The sequence below is a fragment of the Globicephala melas genome, chromosome 16, assembly GCF_963455315.2.
Source record: "Globicephala melas chromosome 16, mGloMel1.2, whole genome shotgun sequence".
In the NCBI taxonomy this organism is placed as follows: Eukaryota; Metazoa; Chordata; class Mammalia; order Artiodactyla; family Delphinidae; genus Globicephala; species Globicephala melas.
In genome coordinates, this window is record NC_083329.1 from 33,908,195 (window position 1) to 33,931,563 (window position 23,369).

At 41.3% G+C, this 23,369-nt stretch overlaps 1 protein-coding gene across 3 annotated transcripts in view; it reads left to right on the plus strand.

The window, feature by feature from the left end:
- The window catches only part of IDE (insulin degrading enzyme), a 109,958-nt gene extending 94,435 nt beyond the window's left edge, over positions 1 to 15,523 (plus strand). For all 3 annotated transcript variants that reach the window (XM_030865087.2, XM_030865088.2, XM_030865084.2), the window contains 8 exons: positions 2,037 to 2,128; positions 3,124 to 3,235; positions 5,111 to 5,278; positions 6,848 to 7,120; positions 8,202 to 8,263; positions 13,795 to 13,867; positions 14,568 to 14,635; positions 15,295 to 15,523. In XM_030865087.2, coding sequence (XP_030720947.1) covers positions 2,037 to 2,128; positions 3,124 to 3,235; positions 5,111 to 5,278; positions 6,848 to 7,120; positions 8,202 to 8,263; positions 13,795 to 13,867; positions 14,568 to 14,635; positions 15,295 to 15,390 — 944 coding nt within the window. In that variant the 3' untranslated portion in view covers positions 15,391 to 15,523. The remainder of the gene's footprint in view (positions 1 to 2,036; positions 2,129 to 3,123; positions 3,236 to 5,110; positions 5,279 to 6,847; positions 7,121 to 8,201; positions 8,264 to 13,794; positions 13,868 to 14,567; positions 14,636 to 15,294) is intronic.
- The last annotated feature ends 7,846 nt before the right edge of the window (positions 15,524 to 23,369 follow it).

Here is a 23,369-nt window from a genome sequence, read left to right on the forward strand (position 1 = left end):
TTTAAAAAATACCACATAATTGATTTTAAATACATTTTCAAGAGACCGAACCTGCATTCAGCATGATCCAAAAGCAGAGATTTGGGGATTCCCACCCCCTTTGTTAGATTCTGGGTCAGATGGTATATGAATTGTAAGCAGAATTAGTTCTAAAGTTTCACATAGGCGTGTGATGCCTTCCTAAAATGTGTTTTATAAAGAGAAAGTCAGCACTTTTTCGGCTGAAATTTTCTGCTCTAATAATCATTCTGTTTTGATATATATATTCATCAATAATCCGGTAATGCCAACATGGCTTAATCTGGAGACAACTCAATATGAGAGGCTGGCTCCCCCGTGACTCTACGTCTGTCAGCTCTCCAGGTGCCAGGGTAGCAAGAACCTCAGAATTCAGTGTGGTCAAACCGCATTTACTGCCTGCCTGCTATGCACCAGGCACCAGACTGCAGGTGCTTGAGATTAAAAAATGATCAATTAGGTGGGGTTTCTTGGATCAAGGAGCTCCAGTCTAGTGGCAAAGCGTAAATGTAAAACAGATTGTTTTTTGTAGAGGCAAAGAGACTGAGTATTGTTATAGAAGTTTGCAGAGAGAGCTGAGGGGTCTAGTGAAGGGGACTTCTAGGGCAGTGCAGTGGAGTGGGATGGGTATGCATTTTGGAATTAGATTCAAATGCAGCTCTGCCACTTACTAGCTTGATGACTTTGGACAAGAAACTTAAATTTTCTTAACTTCAGTTTTCTCACCTTTAAAATGGGGATAATAACGTATAATTTATAGTTTATAAGATAACATCTATAAAATGCCTGATGCATAGTAAGCACTTGTTAATTCCCTTCCTATGTCTCTCTTTAAATTTTATTCACTAATTTTAGCATCCATTGTAGCATTTATTAGTATGGTGTCCTAATGGAGAAGGGACAACTCTTCTTTACTGAAGAATTAAATCAGTACATGTAAAAGTAATGAGAAGAACAGAAAATTCACTATTAGGATTCCATAATAATAATTGATACAGGCAATATCCACCATTGAATGCTAAATTAGTGGGTAAAAGTTAAGTAAGGACAAAATATTTGTGTGGTCTCAAAGTATTTCCTCCAAAGTAAGTATTTAAAAATTATAATGGGAAAAGAAGGCATTGGTGGGGTGGCTTTTCCTAATTGCTTGTAGAGCATCCATGAGTTACTTAATTATAACCAAAAGATTAAAACAGTCCCCTGGCAGACAGCACTATAGCCACGTGGTGGTCAGTGTTTACATCACCAGTATTACAGCGTAACAGCATCATGTGCCCCCGATGTGATGCCCTGAGAAAGACATATTACCTCTGGGGTATTCTTTCTAAGGATACAGAAGCTCAATTTAAGCACGAGAAAACACTAGACAAGCCCCAATAAAGGGCATTCTATAAAATAACTGAGCAGTACTGCTTAAAACTCTTAAGGTCAGAGCTTCCCTGGTGGCGCAGTGGTTGAGAGTCCGCCTGCCGATGCAGGGGGCGCGGGTTCGTGCCCCTGTCCGGGAAGATCCCACATGCCGCGGAGCAGCTGGGCCCGTGAGCCATGGCCGCTGAGCCTGCACGTCCGGAGCCTGTGCTCCGCAATGGGAGAGGCCACAACAGTGAGAGGTCCACGTACTGGAAAAAAAAAAAAAATCTTAAGGTCATGAAAGGCAAGGAAAGACCAAGGAACTGTTACAGATTGGAGGAAACTAAGGACACATGACAACTAAATGCAAGGTGGGATTGTGGATTCGATCCTGGAACAGAAAAGGGATATTAGTGGAAAACCTGAAATCCAAATAAAGTCTGTATTTTAGTTAATAGTATTGTCCCAGTGTTAACTTCTTAGTTTTGATCATCATCCTATGGTTGTTAAAGATGTTAACGTAAGAGAAAACTGGGTGAAGGGTATATGGGAACTCCCTGTAATATTTTTGCAACTCTTCTGTAAATCTCAAATTACTTCAGAGTTTTTTTAAAAAAAAACTACCTACCTTATAGGTAGAGCTTACTATTTCTTACTCTTGTTTACAGATGTTACCCTTCCTCGCCTTAAGGCCTTCATACCTCAGCTCCTGTCACGGCTGCACATTGAAGCCCTTCTCCATGGAAACATAACAAAGCAGGTGCGGGATTGAGGTTTTAGCAATAATCTTTTATGCATCATTGCAAGAGAAAATTTTACCCTAGTTGGTCTAAGATTACGAACTAACCACCACAGTGTGGCTGTATAAGCACATTAGTGTTGACTCAGGCTTCCCTGCCCTGTGCAGGAAGGTAGGGGAGGGTATAGGGGGAGCAGAATGATCATGGTTAACTGTGGACCTACTTTCACAGCTGTCTCCTCTGTTTTTGCCTGCCTCTTGCAATCATTGAAGGAAATGGGAATAATTATCCCTACTCTGTAGGACAGCAGGACTGTGTAGTGGATAAGAGCACATGGTGTAGAATCAGCCTGGATTCAAACCTTGACTCCTCCGCTTACAAGTTATGTAATCTTCTGAAAACGTCTTAATCTCTCTATGCTCAATTTCCTTATCGGTAAAATTACTTATAAGGATTAAATTAAATAGTATATTCTAAGTGTTTAGCACGTGGAAAGCATTCCAGATTCCCTTGGTAGTCTGTCTTAAAAGCCCACACTCTCCACCACTCTGTTATATTGCCTCCAAAACAATATGCCAAGGTCAGGTGCGAATAAGTGGCTGAGACAGTATTCTTCCCCAGGTCAGTTTTATTCAGAATAAAGCCTCATGCTTACCTCCTTTGCTTTGCTATAGCCCCAGTTGTCTGGTGTGGGTCATTGACGTGGGACCACCTTTCCATCATCAATACCTCTCCAGCTTTGGCAGTGCCTTTTCCCCAGAATCGAGATCAGTGCTGATGATTGTCTGGGTCTCTGTTTCTCTTCACTACTACCATACTGACTCTGTTGCAAATTGATGAGTTCAGTTTTTATCCATTTGAACAGGATCAAATGTATTTAAGATTTAAAAATCCACTTTTATGATAAACTAGGTTAGTTTGTTTCACAAGCATGTTGTTTCATATTGCATGGGCTACTATCTAATCAAGATACATTTGTGATTTGTAATGTGCTATGACCTATCTTCTTCCACAGGCTGCATTAGGAATTATGCAGATGGTTGAAGACACCCTTATTGAACATGCTCATACAAAACCTCTCCTTCCAAGTCAACTGGTTCGGTATAGAGAAGTTCAGCTCCCTGACAGTAAGTGGAAATGTTATATCTTTGGTAATGGACTACTTTGACATAATATTGTGTGTGATTACAGATGAGTTGAAGTCACTTGGATGATAATATATAGTTTTATGGTAAAGATCTACTGGGATCCTCTACTATTTATAGCTAGAAGTAGATAATTCTGCGGGAAAATTATCTGTAGGAGTGCCAAAGAGGTAAAATTGGAGGTAGGCAATTATTTTGAAGAGAATGATACTGGAATTGACTGGTAATTGAGTATAGAGGAGTTAGGGAAAAATCACAAAACTAAAGAAATGTTGACTGTGAAGCATGAAATAAAATTTATTTATAAAAATTGTAAATTAGAATTAGGAGTGCATAGGAGTCTTTGGCAGAAGACTCACAGGTGCAGATAACACCATGTATTCATTGCATGCATATTTGATAAGGAATTAATATAAAGAATTGATAATAATATATTGGAGTTTGCAATGTTGGGTTACTTTTACATTAACAGTGGTTTCCTTTGATATAGAACTCATTAAGCATTATTTTCAATATTGTTCAGAACTATATGGTGGGAAGTATGTTAGACCAGGGATGAGAAGCATTGATTTTTTTCTTTGAACTTTTTCTAAAAGTAATCACTTCCTCTTCTGAACCCACAGCACAGGTTTTCTGAACCTTTCCTTGTTTAACCTACTGAGCACTTCTTCTCTTGTATTGGGATTGAAGTGCATCTCCATCTCCCCCGTTAGGCTATACATTTCTTAAGGCTGGAGTCTGTGTCTGGCTCACTTGAGTAGCTACTAAAGCATTACCTCAGGATCTCTCTGTTGAATGCAAAAAGACACTTTGAGCACAGCACTGCTATTCTGCATGGCCAGTCATTACAGACCTGGTAATGGTTACTTTCAAACTTCACTTAGTTTGTTCCTCAGTCACCGCAGCATGGCAGAGAGGGAGAATCAGGAACTGCCATTCAAGGGAATTCCCTGGTGGTCCAGTGGTTAGAACTCTGCACTTTCACTGCCTAGGGCCCTGGTTCGATTCCTGGTTGGGAAGCTAATATCCCACAAGCCGCTCGGTACAGCTGAAAGAACAGATGATTGAATGAACGAACAAACTGCCATTCAAAAACCATAGCACATGGTCATCAGGCAGTGACTAAGCATGGTGTATTTGCTTAGTCACATTTACTGCTCATGGAATAGTTGTCAGATCATAAAGCATGGCCATCTGTTTATAACTTTGATGAATACTTGATCAGCATATCTGCGTTTTTGTCTTAGCTCTCCACCATCCAACTTTGTGTCCTTGGACAAGTCACCCCGCTTCTCAGGGTCTTAGTTTCCTCATCTCTAAAGTAAGGTGTTAGGCTAAGTCATCTCTAAGCACTGTGCACATTTGTGTAAATTTGTGAATTGACCTTCAGTGTGGGTGTTGGTAAACAATATTAGAAATAGAATGCTAAGTAGATACTGGCACAACTAGTCATTTAGAAATTGTTTTGTATGGTTATTAAAACATAGGTAGTATTTCTGTTGAAGTTCTTATAGATACTAGCTAGTTCTAATCTAGTACGTACACTACATTGTAGATTTCATTAACTATGGATCTCATTTAGCATCAATACTTAGTCATAAAATGGGTTTTTTGTAAGTGTTTTGCCCTTTAAAGTCAGTGAGTATTTATAGAGGGCCTACCAAGGACAGATCACTGTATTAGGATTCCCTTGGGTAAGTTGAGTTTCACATTCTTAATGAATTAGTTGTAATAGTTTGGAACTGCCAAAAGACACCAACCGAACTGAGCAACTTCCTAACAGCCAAACAAAACAGTAACTTTATTAAACCCTAAATAAATTTTTGAACGTGTTGCTGTCTTCTTGAAACTTCCTAGGAGGATGGTTTGTCTATCAGCAGAGGAATGAAGTTCACAATAACTGTGGCATCGAGATATACTACCAAACAGACATGCAGAGCACCTCGGAGAACATGTTTCTGGAGCTCTTCTGTCAGATCATCTCCGAGCCATGCTTCAACACCCTGCGCACCAAGGAACAGCTGGGTGAGGGGGAAGCAGGGGATGGCAGGATACCTCAGTCCTTGAGGAACAGCCATTGTCCTCGAGAGCATTCTCCACATGTACAGTCCCCTAGCATGACGCTTCAGGCATGCTGTACTCAGAAAGACTGTGAAAGCCTGTTTATGGGGAATCCACTTCTAGAAGATAAGCAATTAACATCTTATGGACATTACAGCAGTTCTTAAGGAGATGAACTGTGTTTACAGTACATACGAGTCTATAAAAAGGTCATTTCGGGTGGGATGCTAAGGGAAGTCTGTTATGGGTGACAAGGTGGGAAGCAAGCCATCCACAGAAGCTTAGATTTACTGAATTTTGGGTTCATTGAGGGGGCAGGTATTTTCTTTTATTCATCTTTGTTTCCCAAGCCTGGGGCACATAGAAGGTACTCAGTAAGTGTCTGTTGAGGAAATGTTTTGGCAGAGTTCTGGGCACTGTTAAAAGCCTTGGAGATCTTGGCAGGTGTGATCAATTAAGGAAAGAAACAAGCCCCAGTAATGTACATTGAATAACCAATGAAAAAGGATTTGGGTGAGTGTCCCCAAGTAACAATCTTTTTTTAAATAACCACAATGGTAGATGCTGGACAGCAAAAGTGGATAAGTTATGGATGGTCTTTTCCTTCATGGAGCTCACAATCTAGTCAGGGATGCAGACCTGTAAGGAATAATTGTAGTACAGTGTGGCAAATGCTACTAAGAGTGTTCAAACTCTAAAGGCTATGCTGAAGGAAGGGAGGTGTGGTTTGGGGCAGAGCAGCTGGAGAAGGCAAGCCACGAATGCTGTTTAGGAAAGATGTAGACGGTAGGTAGTGTATGAGCTCACAAGGTGACAATGGAAGTATGACCTTCAGTTACTTGGTCTAAAGATTTGCAGTCTGAATGGAGTTGGTCCAGGAATGGGTTATCTAGCAAGAAATGCAATAGTGGAGGCAAGTTCACATAAGGAACTTGGACATGAAAGGCAACCGAGCTAGGACAATGGTTAAGGGATGAAAATGAGTCCAGCATTTCATAGGGATGAGAATAACTTTTTTATTTTATTTTTTTTTTTTGCGGTACACGGGCCTCTCACTGTTGCGGCCCCTCCCGCTGTGGAGCACAGGCTCCGGACGCGCAGGCTCAGCGGCCATGGCTCACAGGCCCAGCCGCTCCGCGGCATGTGGGATCTTCCTGGACCGGGGCACGATCCCGTGTCCCCTGCATCGGCAGGCATCGGCAGGCGGACTCTCAACCACTGCGCCACCAGGGAAAGCCCGAGAATAACTTTAACATGGATTGAAGGGGATTAACTAGCAGACAGGGAGGAGCCTGGGAATATTGAGTTTGAAAGATAAACAAGGGTTTTATCTCCAAATTTCTAACTATTCTTCAGCGAGCTCTTCTGCCCTGTCCTTAGGAACTGATATTTTAATTGCTCATTTCTTCAGAGGTGAATAATATAAAGCCCTAAAGTAGATTTTATTTGCTCTGACAGGATAATTTTTGAAAGATTAAGAGTGACCCATGTCTCAAATGCCAAGGTCCTGACTGGCTGGTGTTTGCGTTTCAGGCTATATTGTCTTCAGTGGGCCACGCCGAGCCAATGGCATACAGGGCTTACGGTTCATCATCCAGTCGGAAAAGCCACCTCACTACCTAGAAAGCAGAGTGGAAGCTTTCTTAATTACCATGGAAAAGTCCATAGAGGACATGACAGAAGAGGCCTTCCAAAAACACATCCAAGCATTAGCGATTCGTCGACTAGACAAACCAAAGAAACTGTCTGCAGAGTGTGCTAAATACTGGGGGGAAATCATCTCCCAGCAATACAATTTTGACAGAGGTAAGACAAAATTAGGGCCCCAACATTCATGGCATGTAAGTAAAACATTTGAGGACATTGATGCCATTCTACAAAATGGTATTTGTTTCGTAGGTGATGTTCCAGTATGATTTGGGATGGGGGTGGAGGCATACCACTTCTAAAGAATCTTTATTTAATGTAACAACAATTTGCTAGTAGAAACTTTAGCTTTTTTTTTCCTTCTCTGAATAGGAGCTGGATCTATCTGTGTCTCATAATAATGCACTAATAATAAATCTGATTTCACTTTTTGTGTTCATTCAGTACGCCCCTGAGGCTCTGAGCACAGATATGTAGGTATTTCTCATAACTCTAAACGGAAAATGTGCAAATTGAACTCTCTTGAGACAGGTGCTGCCCTGGAGGCGCAGGGGTTCAGATGTTTCCCTTTAGGGATCTCCCAAAATTTGTCAGTGCTTTTAGATTTGGGAGACTGTGCTCCCCAAAGTGTCCTGCTTATCAGCTTCCTTTTGCCTTTCTCAGAACAGATTAACAATGGAGTGCGCTCAGCTACACTAGAAGTCAGAAAGAGTTGGGTTGTGTTCTCACTGTGACACCAACAAGCCAAAGGTCTCAGCCAAGTAACATTTTTTGGGCCTGTGTTTCCTTACCTGTAATTTTTCTAGCAGTTGGATTCACTGTTAATAGTACTGGGTTGGCCAAGAAGTTCGTTCAGGTTTTTCCATAAGATGTTTCGGAAAAACCTGTGTGAACTTCTTGGCCAACCCAATACCTCCCACTTATTGAGCATTTGCCCTGTGCCCCTGGTATTGTGTTATTGTCAGTTAAGTAGTTGTTATCGCCAATTTCTAGATGAGGAAACTGAGGCTCAGAAAACTTGAAGTGACTAGCCCAAGACCCAACAGCTCATAACTAGAGAGACAGGATATCCTCTTACTTTTTACTTGAAATTTATTCCCTTACTACTTGCAGGAGCAGATGATCACTCAAAAAGATGGATTCTTAAGAGTGTTGGAGTGAAGTATATTGTCATTTAGTGTAGTGTTCTGGGATACTTAAAATGAAAATATTGTAAATTCCTGTTTGATTACTTTTTTAGATAATACAGAAGTTGCCTATTTAAAAACACTTACCAAGGAAGATATTATCAAATTCTATAAGGTAAGTTCAATTTACATGTTTAGATTTTGACTGATAAGGAAATACTGTATGCACTGTGTTGTGTGTTGCTGCTTTGAACCCATTCAGGCAGGACTTATGAAGACATTTTTATGGACCTAAGTATTTTGTGTGTGTGTGTGTGGTATGCGGGCCTCTCACTGTTGTGGCCTCTCCCGTCGTGGAGCACAGGCTCCGGACGTGCAGGCTCAGCGGCCATGGCTCACGGGCCCAGCTGCTCCGCGGCATGTGGGATCCTCCTGGACCGGGGCACGAACCCGTGTCCCCTGCATCGGCAGGCGGACTCTCAACCACTGCGCCCCCAGGGAAGCCCTGGACCTAAGTATTTTTGACACATATTACTGTTAGGAAAAAGAAATAGTCCCTATTGAACTCAGTACTGTTTTTCTCTCCCTCTGGACCGAGGACCGTGGTGGCCCTTCCTGGCTTCCAGATCCACCTGTTTAGGTTACCCTTCTGTTTCTTCTCTCTGTTCCTTGCCCCAGCCCGCAAAGAACATCGCTGAGCTTTTGGTGGGAAGAAAGAGCAAAGAAAACAAATAGAACTTGGGAATCCGATTATTTTCCAGTCTCTGGCAACTATAAATCATCTTCACTAATTTAGGTGCCACTATGGCTCCTTTTAAAAATAAATGATTAGTGGGCTTCCCTGGTGGCGCAGTGGCTGAGAGTCCGCCTGCTGATGCAGGGGACACGGGTTCGTGCCCCGGTCCGGGAAGATCCCACATGCCGCGGAGCTGCTAGGCCCATGAGCCATGGCCGCTGAGCCTGCGCGTGCGGAGCCTGTGCTCTGCAACGGGAGAGGCCACAACAGTGAGAGGCCCGCGTACGGCAAAAGATAAATAAATAAAATAAATGATTACTCACCTTTGAACTGTGTTCAGAGATCTTCTGAGTTGTTTTTTTTTAATTGTGTTTATTGAAGTATAGTTGATTTACAATGTCGTGTTAGTTTCAGGTGTACAGCAAAGTGATTCCATTTTATATATATATTCTTTTTCATATTCTTTTCTATTATAGGTTATTATAAGATATTGAATATAGTTCCCTGTGCTATACAGTAGGATCTTATTGTTTGTCTATTTTATATATAGTAGTTTATATCTGCTAATCCCAAACTAGAGATTTGTGAGTTTTTTTAAAAGTAGAATGACTTTTTATACTAATTATTATATTTATTTATTTATTTATTTTTGGCTGTGTTGGGTCTTCATTGCTGCACGCAGGCTTTCTCTAGTTGTGGTGAGCTGGGGGCTACTGTTCGCTGCAGTGCGCGGGCTTCACATTGCAGTGGCTTCTCTTGTTGCAGAGCGCGGACTCCAGTAGTTGTGGCACGCGGGCTCAGTAGTAATGGCTCGTGGGCTCTAGGGTGCAGGCTCAGTAGTTGTGGCGCACGCACTTAGCTGCTCTGCGGCCTGTGGGATCTTCCCAGGCCAGGGCTAGAACCTGTGTCCCCGGCATTGGTAGGCGGATTCTTAACCACTGCGCCACCGGGGAGGTCCCAGATTTGTGAGCTTTAAATGCCTGAGTTCACTGAGAAAGTTCAGTTCATCAAGAGAAAAGAGAGGCACCACCATTAAAGTTTTCCCAGTACAGCTTGAAGAGGTTTACACCATCCAAATTTTCCCCACCTGTAACAGAATTCATAGAAGGGTAGCAAAAATTTTAAGTGGGCATATAATGTGTAGTAACCATGCTAAGTGCAGAAATTAAAAATTTATGCTGCAATAGAGGTGTACCTAGAGCGCTATATATATTCTTTGTAATGTATTGAGACCTCTAATTTGTGTAAAATACTTTTATGTCTGATTTTTAGGACAAGGAACAAAATTCTACTCCATAATTACCATAGTGCCTTAGAATTATACCTTATCTAGTATCCTTAGCCACTTCTCCTGGTTCATATCTGATTTATCAGACACCAGGTTTTTCGTTGGGAGCTCAGGTCCTGCCTCACGCTAACATCTCTGGGAGGGATGTCGTCTGCTTTTCAAGGTCATTTCTCAGGGATCTGTTGTAACTGCCGTAACAGGAGTGGTGCTTGCGGTTCTCATTGGAATGATTTTGTGAAATTAATTGTACAGTGAAGGCTAATCAGATCTAATTCACCACTGTTGGTGCTGTGTGGGAGAGTGAGGAAAAGGAAATAGCCCTGAGGTGGAGGTGCTGATAGTTTCATAGAAGAAAAGGGTGATTTAGCACGTCTACCAGTTACTTTCCCCCCAGATCCTCTGCAGGACGACAAGGTTTCTGGTCTCTGTATGTGCAAACAAGTATTCATATAGCCAGTAACACCTTAGCAATAAGAAAAGAGAGACAGTAGCAATTTTAGGTTCAAAATTTGACAGTAAAAGACAGTATTTTGAATGTTCCTTTCTCAGCAATGGGATTTGAACCATTTTGGCTATGGACATGGCTGGCTGGGCAATTTACCATTTTCTTTACCTCATGGCTCCCTTGCATTGTGTAGAGGAATTGTGCTTTTTTGCAGTGATAGTCTTTTTTTTTTTTTAATATTATTTATTGAGTTTTAAATTTTGGCTGTGTTGGGTCTTCGCTGCTGCATGAGGGCCCTCCCCAGCTGCGGCAAGCAGGGGCTACTCCTTGCCGCGGTGCACGGGCCTCTCATGGTGGTGGCTGCTTCCCCTGTTGCGGGCTTAAGTAGTTGTAGCGCGAGGGCTCTAGAGCGCAGGCTCAGCAGCTGCAGCTCACAGGCCTAGCCACTCCGCGGCCTGTGGGATCCTCCCAGATCAGGGCTCGAACCTGTGTCCCCTGCACTGGCAGGCGGACTCCCAACCACTGCACCACCAGGGAAGTCCCAGTGATAGTCTTTTAAAAATATATATATTTTGACAAGGGGGAGGCTCGGCCTGTGAAGGGGCAGTGGGTATATGGAAAACCTGTGCACCTTCCATTCAATTTTGCTGTGAACCCAAACTGCTTGAAAAAATAAAATCTATTAAAAAAAAATGTGTGTGTATGTATGTAACAAAAAATGCATGCTTTTTTTTTTAATTTAAAATTTTTTTTTCTTTTATTTTTTGGCCACACCATGCAGCATGTGGGATCTTAACTCTCCGACCAGGGATCGAACCCATAATCCCTGCAGTGGAAGCACAGAGTCCTAACCACTGGACCACCAGGGAACTCCCAACACATACATATTTTTAAAATAAAACAATATATAAAATAAGATTCTGTTCTGAAATATAACCCCAGGTAGTCTTTGTGTCTGTGGAGAGAGAGCTGCAGTAGGACCGTGAGGGGCAGAGTTGGGTGTGAGAGCAGGGCTCCAGGACACGTGTCCGCAGCCAGGCTGTTCAGCCATCCAGAGCCCTGCTCAGAGCTGCTGGCCTCACTCAGTGATCTGTGGGGCAGCAGCAGGAGCACATATGGCCTCTGAGCACAGACTCTGGGCTCAGCCCTATCACCAGCTAGCTAGCTCTGTGACCTTGGCCAAATTACTTAAGCTTCCTTATTTACAAAATAGAGATTATGGGGTATTCATTGAAATGAGGTATGTAAAGTGATTGGCACTTAGTAGCATTTATTAAACAGTCTCTATCGTTATCTCTTTATTAGTAATACTCAATCTTAGGATTTTTAAATATTTTAATCAGAATGTTTTAGATCGGAATATGTTTTCCTCCTTGGTGTTATAAAGTGGGTTTTAGTTGTGTTGATTTACTACTTAAGACTGTTACACTTTGTGAGGTTAGTTACTTGTTCTCAACTGCCTACAAAAGAGGGTGCTCATGTTCAGCTCTCTTTGGTTCCTAAGACATTTATTTTAAGACATTATTAGTTATGTGTGTTCAAAAAGAATGATGACTTAATATGACTTACTGTGAGGTTTCCAGAAGAAATGAAGATTTCTCTTTCCTTCCACAAATTCTGTTATTTATTTGAAGTTACAGGTGGTACCTGATTATTGAATTTGTGAAAAGAGCAGTTATAAGACTGACTTTCTTGTCTTAAAAAAATGAGTGTTTATTACCAAGCTTACGCTAAATCTAGAACAGGCTTTCCCTAGCTATGTTCCATGGTACAAGATACTAATAGGGGGTACCTAGAAAAAAGGGTTTCGTGACCATGTACGTTTGGGAATGACTACTCTTTATTCTCATTCTTGGTGAATCACAGAGCATGTTAGATTTTGAAAAGTTCTAAGAACCCCATAGTTAAGATTTCTTTAGCCCAGCATTTGTTTAGTTTTGATTAACAAAATATTTCCTAAGCTGCTGTCACTATGGACACTTTTTTTTTTTTTTTTTTTGCACAGAATACCTATAAGTATCTCTTAGGACTCTAGTGTTCCTTAGAATAGAGAAATTCTAAGAAATTTCTGCAATTGGTTGGGTTTTAGAAAAATGGGGATTATCCAAAGTTGGTCAGGAAATTGAACAGGATATTCTGCTGTAACCGATACAGGTTAAGGGGGCAATGAAGGTTTGGGTGATAAGGGATCAAAAATAGATCTTTGGAAGCAAACGTTTTACTCCAGTAAGATGCTCTCAGATGAGGCACTGCATGTTACTGGAGGCTGACCTGGGCTGATCTCCTGAAAGAGGCTGTTCTGCCAGCTGGCAGAGCCGTGGGCAAGCTTGCTGTGCAACCTCAGCAGGGCTTCCATTGCAGCTGCACAGGGCCAGGCTTGCAATAACTGTTCCGTAAATAACCGTGAGTCAGTCTGGCTTTGCTGATGATCTCTTCCTCTGAGGTTACAAAACATTGCTGCTGGCTGAGGCATCAGGGGAAGCTTCATCACAACTTGTGTTTTCCCTTTGGAAAAGACAAATACAGGTCCAGCATCAAGGGAAAGGTGAGGAGACACTTCCCCACAGGATCCTTCTGCCAACATACCACTCCTGACTTTCTTGGTAGTAACTAAGGGGAGTCCCTCAAAGCAACGTGGTGGAATGGAGAGAACAAGCAAACCTCACTTCTGGCACCATCCCTTCCAAGCTGTGTGACTCCACCTGTGTGACTCTTTGTTTTAGAGTCAGAGTCTCTAAAATAGGAATCATCATGATGTTTAGCTTACAGAGAATCAAGTGAGCTAACATAGGAGAGAGGCTGATACAAGATGACACTCAAGAGATGTTAGTTTTCTTCTTTTCTTAGGGGGCAAGCATCGTGGTCATCCCTTAACTAAGCTCAGGCCATTGTCTCTGCAGACACTGCAGATCAGTAGGTGCAGCCCTGCGTCACACCCCAGTGAGAACTAGGCTAGGGTTTTAATCCCAGCCCAGGTACCTACTAGCTGTAGGAGCTTGAGCACTTAATCTCCTTGGACTCACTTTTCTCATTGTAAGATGGGGTTAAGAATAATTCTTGCCTACCTCCTAATTTTTGTGGAGTTCAAATGAAATACTATAGGTAAGGGGAAAGAAAGGGAGGCGTCTTTACTGTTTCTGACTGCGTGAGAGCTGATTCTTCATGGTCGTAAGAGAGCACCTCATTTTAAGTTCCTTAGTGGGGCAAAAGGGTGACCTTGCTGTTCTTTCCAACCAGGAAATGTTGGCGGTAGATGCCCCGAGAAGACATAAAGTATCCGTCCATGTTCTTGCCAGAGAAATGGATTCTTGTAAGTATTGAGTATTGGCTTTTTCAAAAGTGTGTTTTTAGGCACGCGATAGCTGTACCATGCCATAGTCACAGCCCTTATAGACCACCAGGAAGTAAAGGGGCACAGAAGGAGAACTAACTGGAGACAGGGTCTGCTCTGTCAAAGCAAAAATAAGGGGAAAAAGGAAATGAGGCAGTGAAGGAGAGAGCCAACAGCAGAGGACACAGTGCCGAGCTGGCCACAGCTCCATAAGGAAACAAGGCCAGGTGCTGGTAGGGCATCTCCAAAGAAGCTGCATGGGACAACTGCATGTGGCGGGGGAAGGGTGAGCAGTTTATCTGTCCTTCCCATCTCCTGTCTGTGACGGTTTGCCCCGTGACCATTTACTCCCCCAGCCTTCCAGGTTGTTTTACTGGGTCCTTCCGGGTGGCCAGAGCCTCAGGGTCCAGTGAGGTCAGAGCTGGGCACTAAAGCAGCTGTGGCCAAGGCTATTTAAGCACAGTAACATCATGAACCGTCATTAGGGACACTCTGGATAGGAGGCAGGACAAGCGAACAAGGCCTTGGGAGCACACACCCTAAAAGGATCTGAAAGGTACATGAACGGGACCTGGTGCAGAGTTTTAGTGAGCTGAGTCTGGTTTGTGTTTGTTTGTTTGTTTGCTCTTGTGTTCAAGTATCAATAAGTGCAAAGCATTAAACCTTTTGTTTTTTATAGGTCCTGTGGTTGGAGAGTTCCCATGTCAAAATGATATAAATTTGTCACAAGCACCAGCCTTGCCACAAGTAAGAAATATAAATTTCACGTTAGCTTGCCCTGTTAGAGGACTTCCTACTTAGAAGGAGCTTGTTCACCAGGACACATAAGACCTAGAGATTTCAGGTTACGAGGTATTCGGGCATCTACTTTAGGTCTCCCTTAGAGACGAGGTTGCCATTCTTTCCTTTTTCAGCTGCAGAGACTCAGCCTTTGCCCTTGTCCGCCTTGTCCTCTAGCTTGAACAGTTGTGTTACTCTGCAATGAGTCATCTCCAGCCACATTTATCCCAGCCTTTTCCATGGTGCTTGTGCATTTTAATCATCTGGAAAGGTTGGCATTTACTTGCAAGAAGAGGAAGCTGGCAGTGTAATTAGGCTCTTGCCGGATGGGCACACTGGCCTCTACCACTCTGCCAAAGCGGCGGTCCTGAGCCCTCAGTGGGCCTGCCCTCGAGTGCCCAGAGGAGAGCCAAGATTCTTCCCTCTGGCCCAGAGTCCCACTGGGGACATTCACCATAGGTTTGCATAGACCGTCTGATGTTACTGATCCAGGAAGAGAGGTCAGTAGATATAATATGTAATATATAGTGTAGAAACTAGTGTGTTTATGTAAAAATAAAGTTTATGTCCTGTTCGGTCTGCTTTTTAGGCTAAATACACTAAGAGAAAACTTTTTTTCTTTGCAGCCTGAAGTGATTCAGAACATGACTGAGTTCAAGCGTGGTTTGCCACTGTTTCCCCTTGTGAAACCACATATTAACTTCATGGCTGCAAAACTCTGAAGATTCCTCATGGGCGGGAAAGTGCAAGTGGATGCATTCCTGAGTCTTCCAAGGGCTAGGAAAACAATCTTGGCCACCTTAATATTTTCTGGTTCACTATTAGAGAGAAAAACAGAAAAAAAAAAAAAAAGTTGTCAAATGTCATTATGTAGAAATATTAAAAATCCAAAGTAATTAAATTACAAAATCTTATAGATGTAGAATATTTTTAAAATACATGCCTCTTAATATTTTAAAAGTTTTCTTTTCATTACTAAGAGAAATGTCCCTTATATAACAATACTTAAAATGTTGGATGATATTCCTATAGAAACTTCCTTATTCTGTAAAATAGTCACTTGTCAGAAGAAAAATATGTTAGCTTTTTTCTAAAAGCCTCCTAGGTTGACAGAAAAGACTTCAAAACATGTAGAAAGATAATACCTTTTTAAAAATGGATCCTCAACTTTGCTTTCTACTTAATGGTTTCATGTAAATAATGGAGAACATTACATTTGGCAGATAATGAACAAAGCAATGTCATTTTCTTTTATTAGTGAAATTGCTGATTATATAAGGCATGGTTTTAATCTTTTTATAGAATTTGAACATGTTTTTTATTCAAACTAGTAAAATGCTGGAAAACTCTAGAACACCCTACTTATTTACAGTGCTAGAAATACAGACTTACCTGACATCAATTTTGTCCCAAACTGAATTTCTCAGGATTACTGTGATTTGTTTTTTTCTGATTGAATTATATTGACATTCTTGTTCATAGTTGGTTTGCAGTGTTCCATCAGTGTCACTTTTTCCCATCAACACGTTGCTGTATTTATTTAACAGAAACAAACAGGGTCAACTTCAGATCCCACTGAGTGTGTGACATGCTTTTCCAACATCATCTATTCTAAACACCTGTAACTTTTTACTACCACGAAATTGCAGTCAGTATACGAACCAAAATATTTGCCCCATTATGAATATAAAAGGCAACACGTGCACAGACACCTTTTTGGAGGTATAAAAAGGAAAGCCTTGGATTCTTCAATAGCGTGCTCTCCATAGAGACTCTGAATCCTGTTTTGCTACCAGTCTAATACTGCCTTAAGTGTAAAGTTACTTTTTGAATATATAAATTCAAACATACAAACACACAGATGATGACTGGAGTGAACTTTTAAAAAATATTTTCTTTCATGAGATACAATTTTGGATGAAATTGTTACTGTAGATTTAACAGCTGTTTTGAAATATTAAAACTTAAAGAGAAATTGGAGACATACAGGCACTAGTAACAGTAAGTGGCCCTGTAGTTCACTAACTCAGGCAAAGTAAAGAATGGCATTTTCAAATGACATTTCACCTCCATATGACTTGATTTGCCAGGACTTCTTTCTGTAGAGCCATGTCTTTTCACATCTTAAGTTTTCACATTTGCTGTTTTTCTGAATAATCTGAATTTGGGGCAAGAATGATAATCCCAGCTGTGGAGGCTGCTTTCGAAAGCGGGGCTCCATTTCTACTGTCAGACATATGTGGTGCTGTAACCATCTTTTTATCCCTGCCTTCAAGAGCTTCCTTGTATGAAGCCTGTCCTTGTCCATCAGAAGGTGCGTGAGTCATCGTCACTTCCTTCTGGTTTTATGCATTTGTAGACTATGCAGCTTTTCATCAAACTGCAGATATATACGAGAGGGATCAAAAACTAGTCCTGAGTGCATAACTCCACCACTGGAAAAGTAAATAATCCACTTATATCTTTTCTGTGGAAAATTATGTGCTACTGGGTAACTTTTTGCTCTTTAAAAAAAAAGGGAGGGGGTGAAATTGAACGGTGTCACTTTTATGAGAAAGTCACGTGAAGAAATCTGAACGGCATCTCATGTCGTCTTACAGGAACTGTGGTTGCTCTTGAGCGTACTCCAGCATTGTCTGGTTTCCACTTTTGATCGAGAGCTACTGTTGGATCATTCAGGCATCCTTATGGATTCAGCTACATGGGTCCAAGCTGCAGTCCCTGAGCAATAACAGACTACCTGGCTACTGCTCTTTACTCAGCGCTTAGTAAATGAGATTTGCGAAACACACTAAGGTGTTAGTTACCCGTGACTTTTTGAAAAGTCTTCTTTTTCACTGCTTGATGTGGAAGAGAGAGCATGTGACACAGCCAGTACGTGGTAGAGTGCTAGGGTGATCCTGTTTACAATAAATTGCCTGAATTTCACCTCTGGAGTTTGCATTTGTATTATTTTTAGTTTCAGTGGCCAATCCTCAACCTACCTCTCAACATCCCGATTTGACGATGTTTCTTGCTTTCATTGTTCCCAATGTAGAAAGCAGTGGATTTTTTTTTTTTTAAGTGAATCTGGGTAACAGTGATTTAGTCAAATAAATGGGTCAATGTCACAGTCTTAAGAGTAGATCACTTTTGTAAAACAGGAATCTCAGTGTGAGAGGCTGAACTCCTTGCTGACCCCAAACCCAGAAAGATTTGTCCTGTGAGTTTCAGGGAGGAGAATTCAGAAGGCAGAAAAAATATTTCTCTCCTCATCTTCCTCGCATGTCTCCAGCGGCAGGTTAGGCAGATACCTTGTCCGATCCCTGGCTTCTTACTCCCTGTCAAAATAATCTTTCTACTCGTGTGGTTACCAGCTGGTTCAACCAAGCATTTCAAGAGGGAATCTGGTGGTTCTTCAGTTTCCAACCTAGGACAGTAGTGCAGGGCACGTGGTCAGCTTTGTGCTCAGGGAGGATGCAGCTGCCCCATCCGGAGGCCTGGAGCTACCCCAGGTTTTAGGGCTTGGTGCAGTTTCCGCCTCTCTCATGGTGTGTGAGGGGAATCATCTGGTCCCCTTCTCTTAGTCTCAGCATGTTCATGGTGAAAACCAAGGATTCTCACATACTCATCTCCCTTTGTAAGGATGGTTCCTGCCCTCCTAAGCCCTCCCTGGAAGGGCCTCTGACCAGTAGGCTTCTAGATCCCTAGTATTCTGTGCTGCCCATCCGATGAAGTTCATTCACTGTCCTTATCAACCTGAACGATGACCACTCCATGGTTTCTTGTGGCAAAGCATCTTGGTAGTACTGAATTGCTACTTTTCTCACCCAATCTTTTGACATGGGAGGACGATGATTAAAATCATCATCATCCCAGGTTTTCGGAAGTGAAAATAGGCTCAGAAAGGCTAAACAGTTTGCCCCAGACCGTGCAGGAAGCACGGATTCAAACCTCTACGCAGATCTTTAAACTCTAGTTCTCATTGTTCCATGTGGATTTCCTGTAATAATGGGTACCAAGTCTACAAAGGTACTTGTGGAACAAAGTAGAAGGGCAGTTGTTTTTACATGTGTATGAAACTTAACTTTTTTCACTGATACCACCTTAGTCTCCCAACCTTTGCCTATTTTGGAGGGAGTGAAACCAAGTCTCAGAGTCTGTGTCCCTCTCCTCCAGTCCTCTGTTGTTTCCCCTCTGCTGGACTCCCTTGTGGCCAGTTATCACCACTGGGATCTCCCTCCCTCTTGGAGTCAATCCAGACCCATGCCTCCTGGCCTGCTAGGCCCTTAAATCAATGCAAGCTCTCCTTGCTGTCGCCCCTGGAGTGATGAGATGATCTGGAATCCTTCAAGTGATTCTGAATGAGAGTGTGAAGAAGACTCAAGTTCATCTGTAACCCCACCCCTCCAGGACAACCACATTTTTTGCATTGTTATTTTGCAGTCTTTTTGCTGTGCAAGTAGAATGGGGTCATATATTCAGTGTTACAACTTTTTCCATAGTCTATATTGAGAATCTTCCACGTGGGTACTCTTGGGAAATTTGTGGTATTTGCTGTTGTTGTCATTATTATTGAGTTTTTGGTTTCATACTGTAGTTTGTTTATCCAGTCCCTCTTAAGAGTGGGATATTTAGGGTGTTTTCAAACTCTGATCCATGATAAAACTCCTTGTGCAGACAGAGTATGTGTGTGGTTTTCTGATTATTTCTTTAAATCACTGGGTTGTAGAATATGAATATATCATTTAACTTCTTTTTGGAAAAGTTTTAAATCTACAGAAGTTGTAGAAATAGTACAGTGAATGCCCATATAGCCTTCACCCTGTATTCACCAGTTTAATGTTTCCTGTGCATTGCTCCCTCCCTCCCTCTCTCTCCATAGATGTCGTGACTCCTCACCCCTAAATACTTCATCACGTATCTCCTAATAACATTGTCGATGTGTAGTCAGGAATTGGGTCTCACCCAAAGGTAGGTCTGGCCTATGTCCCCTTTGTTTTTGTTTAGACATTATAGACAAGTAATTTTGACAACTTAGGTGAAAGAGGTACATTTCCTGAAAGACACAAATTACCAAAACAGACATGAAAGGAAATAGAAAATATGAATATTCCCTTAATCTGTTTTAAGAAATTGAATTAATGCCCTTTCCACGAAGAAAATCCCAAACCCAGATGGCTTCATTGGTGAATTCTGTCAGACATTTAAGGATGAAATTATACCAATCTTACATTTTAGAAAGCAGGAGGGAACCCTTTTATGAGGTTAGGATTACCCTTATACCAAACTCAGACAAAGGTATTTCAAGTAAAGAAAGCTCTAAATCAATTACCCTTTTAAAAGTCCTGAAAGTCTTTAACAAAATGTTGGCAATTTGAATCCAACGATGTATAAAAAGGAATTTTTTATACAGTTGATTTTCATATATTATACCAACTTTACATGAAGACAGAGTAGGAGGAATGCAAGGTTGGTATAATATTTGACAATCAATTAGTATTGTTTACCATAGTGACAGAATTAAGGAGGAAAAACCACATAGTCGTTTCAATAGGTAGAGTAAGAGCATTTTACAAAATTCATACTAACAGCTCTCAGCAAACAAGGAATGGAAGGGAACTTCCTCAACCTAATAAAGGGAATTTAAAAAATACCTACTGGTCACATCATAAATAAGGATAAAATATTGAATACTTTGACCCTAAGAGGTGCACCAAGATGAGGATGTATGTTCTCACAACTTTTTTCAAACTTGTATATGAGGTCCTCGTCAGTACAATAAAGATTGGGAAGAATGAAGTAAAAAGTGTTCACAGATGGCATGAGCACATACCAAAAAAACTCTAAGGACTACAAAAATGGTACTAAATTGATTTAACAAGATTGCAGGAAGTAACATTAACAAATCAATTTTATGTCAACAAATTATACTGTCCACAAAATTCAAATAATTTATAATAGCACCAAAAAAGTATTTAGGGGCAAAATATTTTTAAATGTGAAAAACCCGTACACTGAAAACTTCAAAACGTTACTGAAGGAAAGTTTTTAAAGACCAAAATAAACGGACAAAATCCATATTCATGGATTGTAGGACAGTGCTTTTAAGATATCTGTTTTTCCCCACTGAGCTATAGATTCTAAAGCAATGCTTGTCAGAATTCCTGCAGGCTTTTTGGACAGACATTAAAATCAGACAAGCTGATTTAAAATTTTACATGAACATGCAAAGAATCTTGAATAGCTAAAATAATTCTGAAGAAGAACAAATTTATCCTTCCTGATAGCAGGGCTTATATGAAACTATAATCAAGCTAGTGTGTATTGGCCTAAGGATTGACATATGGATCAATGGAAGGGAGCAGAGTCCAGAAATAGAGCCCCACCTTACTTTCAATTAATTTTTGACTAAAGTGTCATGGTAATTTGATGGGGGAAAAGTAGTCTTTTCTATGAATGGTTCAAGAACAACTGGATATCCTTATGGGAAAAAAAAAAAGAACCTTAACCCTTATCTCACAGTATATACAGAATTAACTCAGAAAAGCCTACAGATTTAAACATAAAAACTAGAACTGTAAAAGTTCTACAGGGAAACATAGGAGAAAATCTCTTCGAAGTTCGTTAGGCAAAAATTTCTTAGGATGCAAAAGTCACTAACCATCAAAGAAAAAATGGACATATTGAAGTTTTTCAAGTTTAAAACTGTCTTCTCTTTAAAAGACACCATTAAGAAAAGAAAATAGCAAGCTGCTGACTGGGAGGAAATATTTACAATACATAAATCAGACAAAGGACTTACATATAAGAATATACAAGAAACTCATAAGACAGAAACGTTGGAAAGGAGTTTAATAGATGCTTCACCAAAGGAGATGTAAGTAATGGTCAATATGTACATGAAAAGATAACATGAGTCACGGGGAAATGCAAATTTAAGCCAACAGGAGAGCAAAACTACAGTGAGAAGGAAGATGGGTGATTGCCTGGAGACTGAGGTCAGCAGATGGGATCAAAGGACATAAGGAAACTTTTTTAGAGAAGGCTCATCGACCTCCTCAGTGACTGGGTAAGTCTCTCTTGGTCTTGGATCTCCCGTCTTGGTTGACGATTCTGAGTTTTATTCAGTGGTTGGTAAACTTGTTACGAGGAGTAGGTTTTCCTTGAACTTAAGGCAGTTCAAGAAGAGGTACCTGAATTCTCAGTTGAAAGACACTGGGAAGGTTGCTCAGTTGAAATGCACTGAGAAAATTGTCTAGCTGAAAGACACTGGGAAGGTTTGGACTGGGTGATTAGGTAAGGGCTAACCTGGTGTCTTTCCTTGAATGGGCTACTTTAACAGAGTTTGTTGGAATAAAAATGAAGACACCATATGAGAGCTTTTAGCTCCAAAATAAGAGACAAAATGCTCCTCCCAGCTGGTTACAGCTTTCTCAGGCAACTGAGAAATTTACAGGAATGGTGGAGGCAAGTCCTCATACCGTGCAGCGGTCCCGTAGAGTAACCCATTCATTAATTAAAGATATGCTCGTCTGGGGTTGTACACATTAGAACTGGCCATCTAGTGCTTGAGCACCCATGGTGGTTTTAGTCTGCTGAAGGGAGAAACCCAGACACACTTCTAGGAGGAACTTGCATTATCTCCCTGTGCCTTTGAGATGTAAAGGTACCTGATCTTCTTAGGCATCTTGTTCTATGTCTTGAGAGCTTGGTTTGTTGATCAGTGAGAAAACTCTTTCTGGCCTCCGCCATCTGGAAGGTACTCATACAGTGTACATTTGGAAGCCAGGTGAAGAGACCAGGATTCCGAGCAGTCCCTTTGGCCCTGTCAGCTCTCAGGAGAGTTTGTCATAAGGGTTCCCAATCCATAAGGGCCCTTCATCATGTCAACTTTCATTGGATCCACCTGTACAATAAAGGCCCTTCCTTTCTTAGACTATTTTTGCGAATACACTTTCTGGATCTTGTGAGGGCTGCATCCTTTGCACGATCCTATGGGGACACCTCTTGTGTCTTACTTGTTTGAATCCCTATTCAGATCCTACTCATCAATGGCCAAATGATGGATCCTTTAAATTGGAAAAACTTCTAAACTTAAATTTTTAGAGAGCTCTCCTCGTAAACAGCTATTTTATTGGTAGCTATGGAAAGACCAAATTAAAAGGTGGACACAAAGAAATGTAATGACTAACCTTAAGAACTCCCTTAGTTTAAAAAAAAACAAAACATCTGTTCGGGAAGCCTATTTGAATTTGTGAAATCAGCTTCCCTCACTGGGTCTTACAGATGCTAATAAAACATTAGGTTAATTAATGTTAATTAGGTTAACAAGGGAATAGAAAGGGTTATTAAGGGGCAAGTCCTGTGGCCTGGATATTCATGGGATTGAAACAAAGGCTTTGAAACAGCACTACTTAAGGTTGGATGAGCCAAAGGGACCCTCTGTGGGTCCACCCAATATTAAAGGGCCCCAAACAAGTTTGCTCTATTTACCCCAGTTTGGAAAAAAGGGGCTGGAAGGGAAAATTTACACTGAGAGACCCGATCAGCAATTGCTTAGAGCAACAGTTAGGCCAATTAATCAAGTTAAACATTGACAAAAGGGCCTGGGTTCCTTGGCTGGACCTCTCACTGGGGACCCCAAAGCCTTTTATACAGGAATGGATAAAACAGCTGGCGGATAAAAAGGAAAAGTTTCTGGAAGTCCTTATAAGACCAA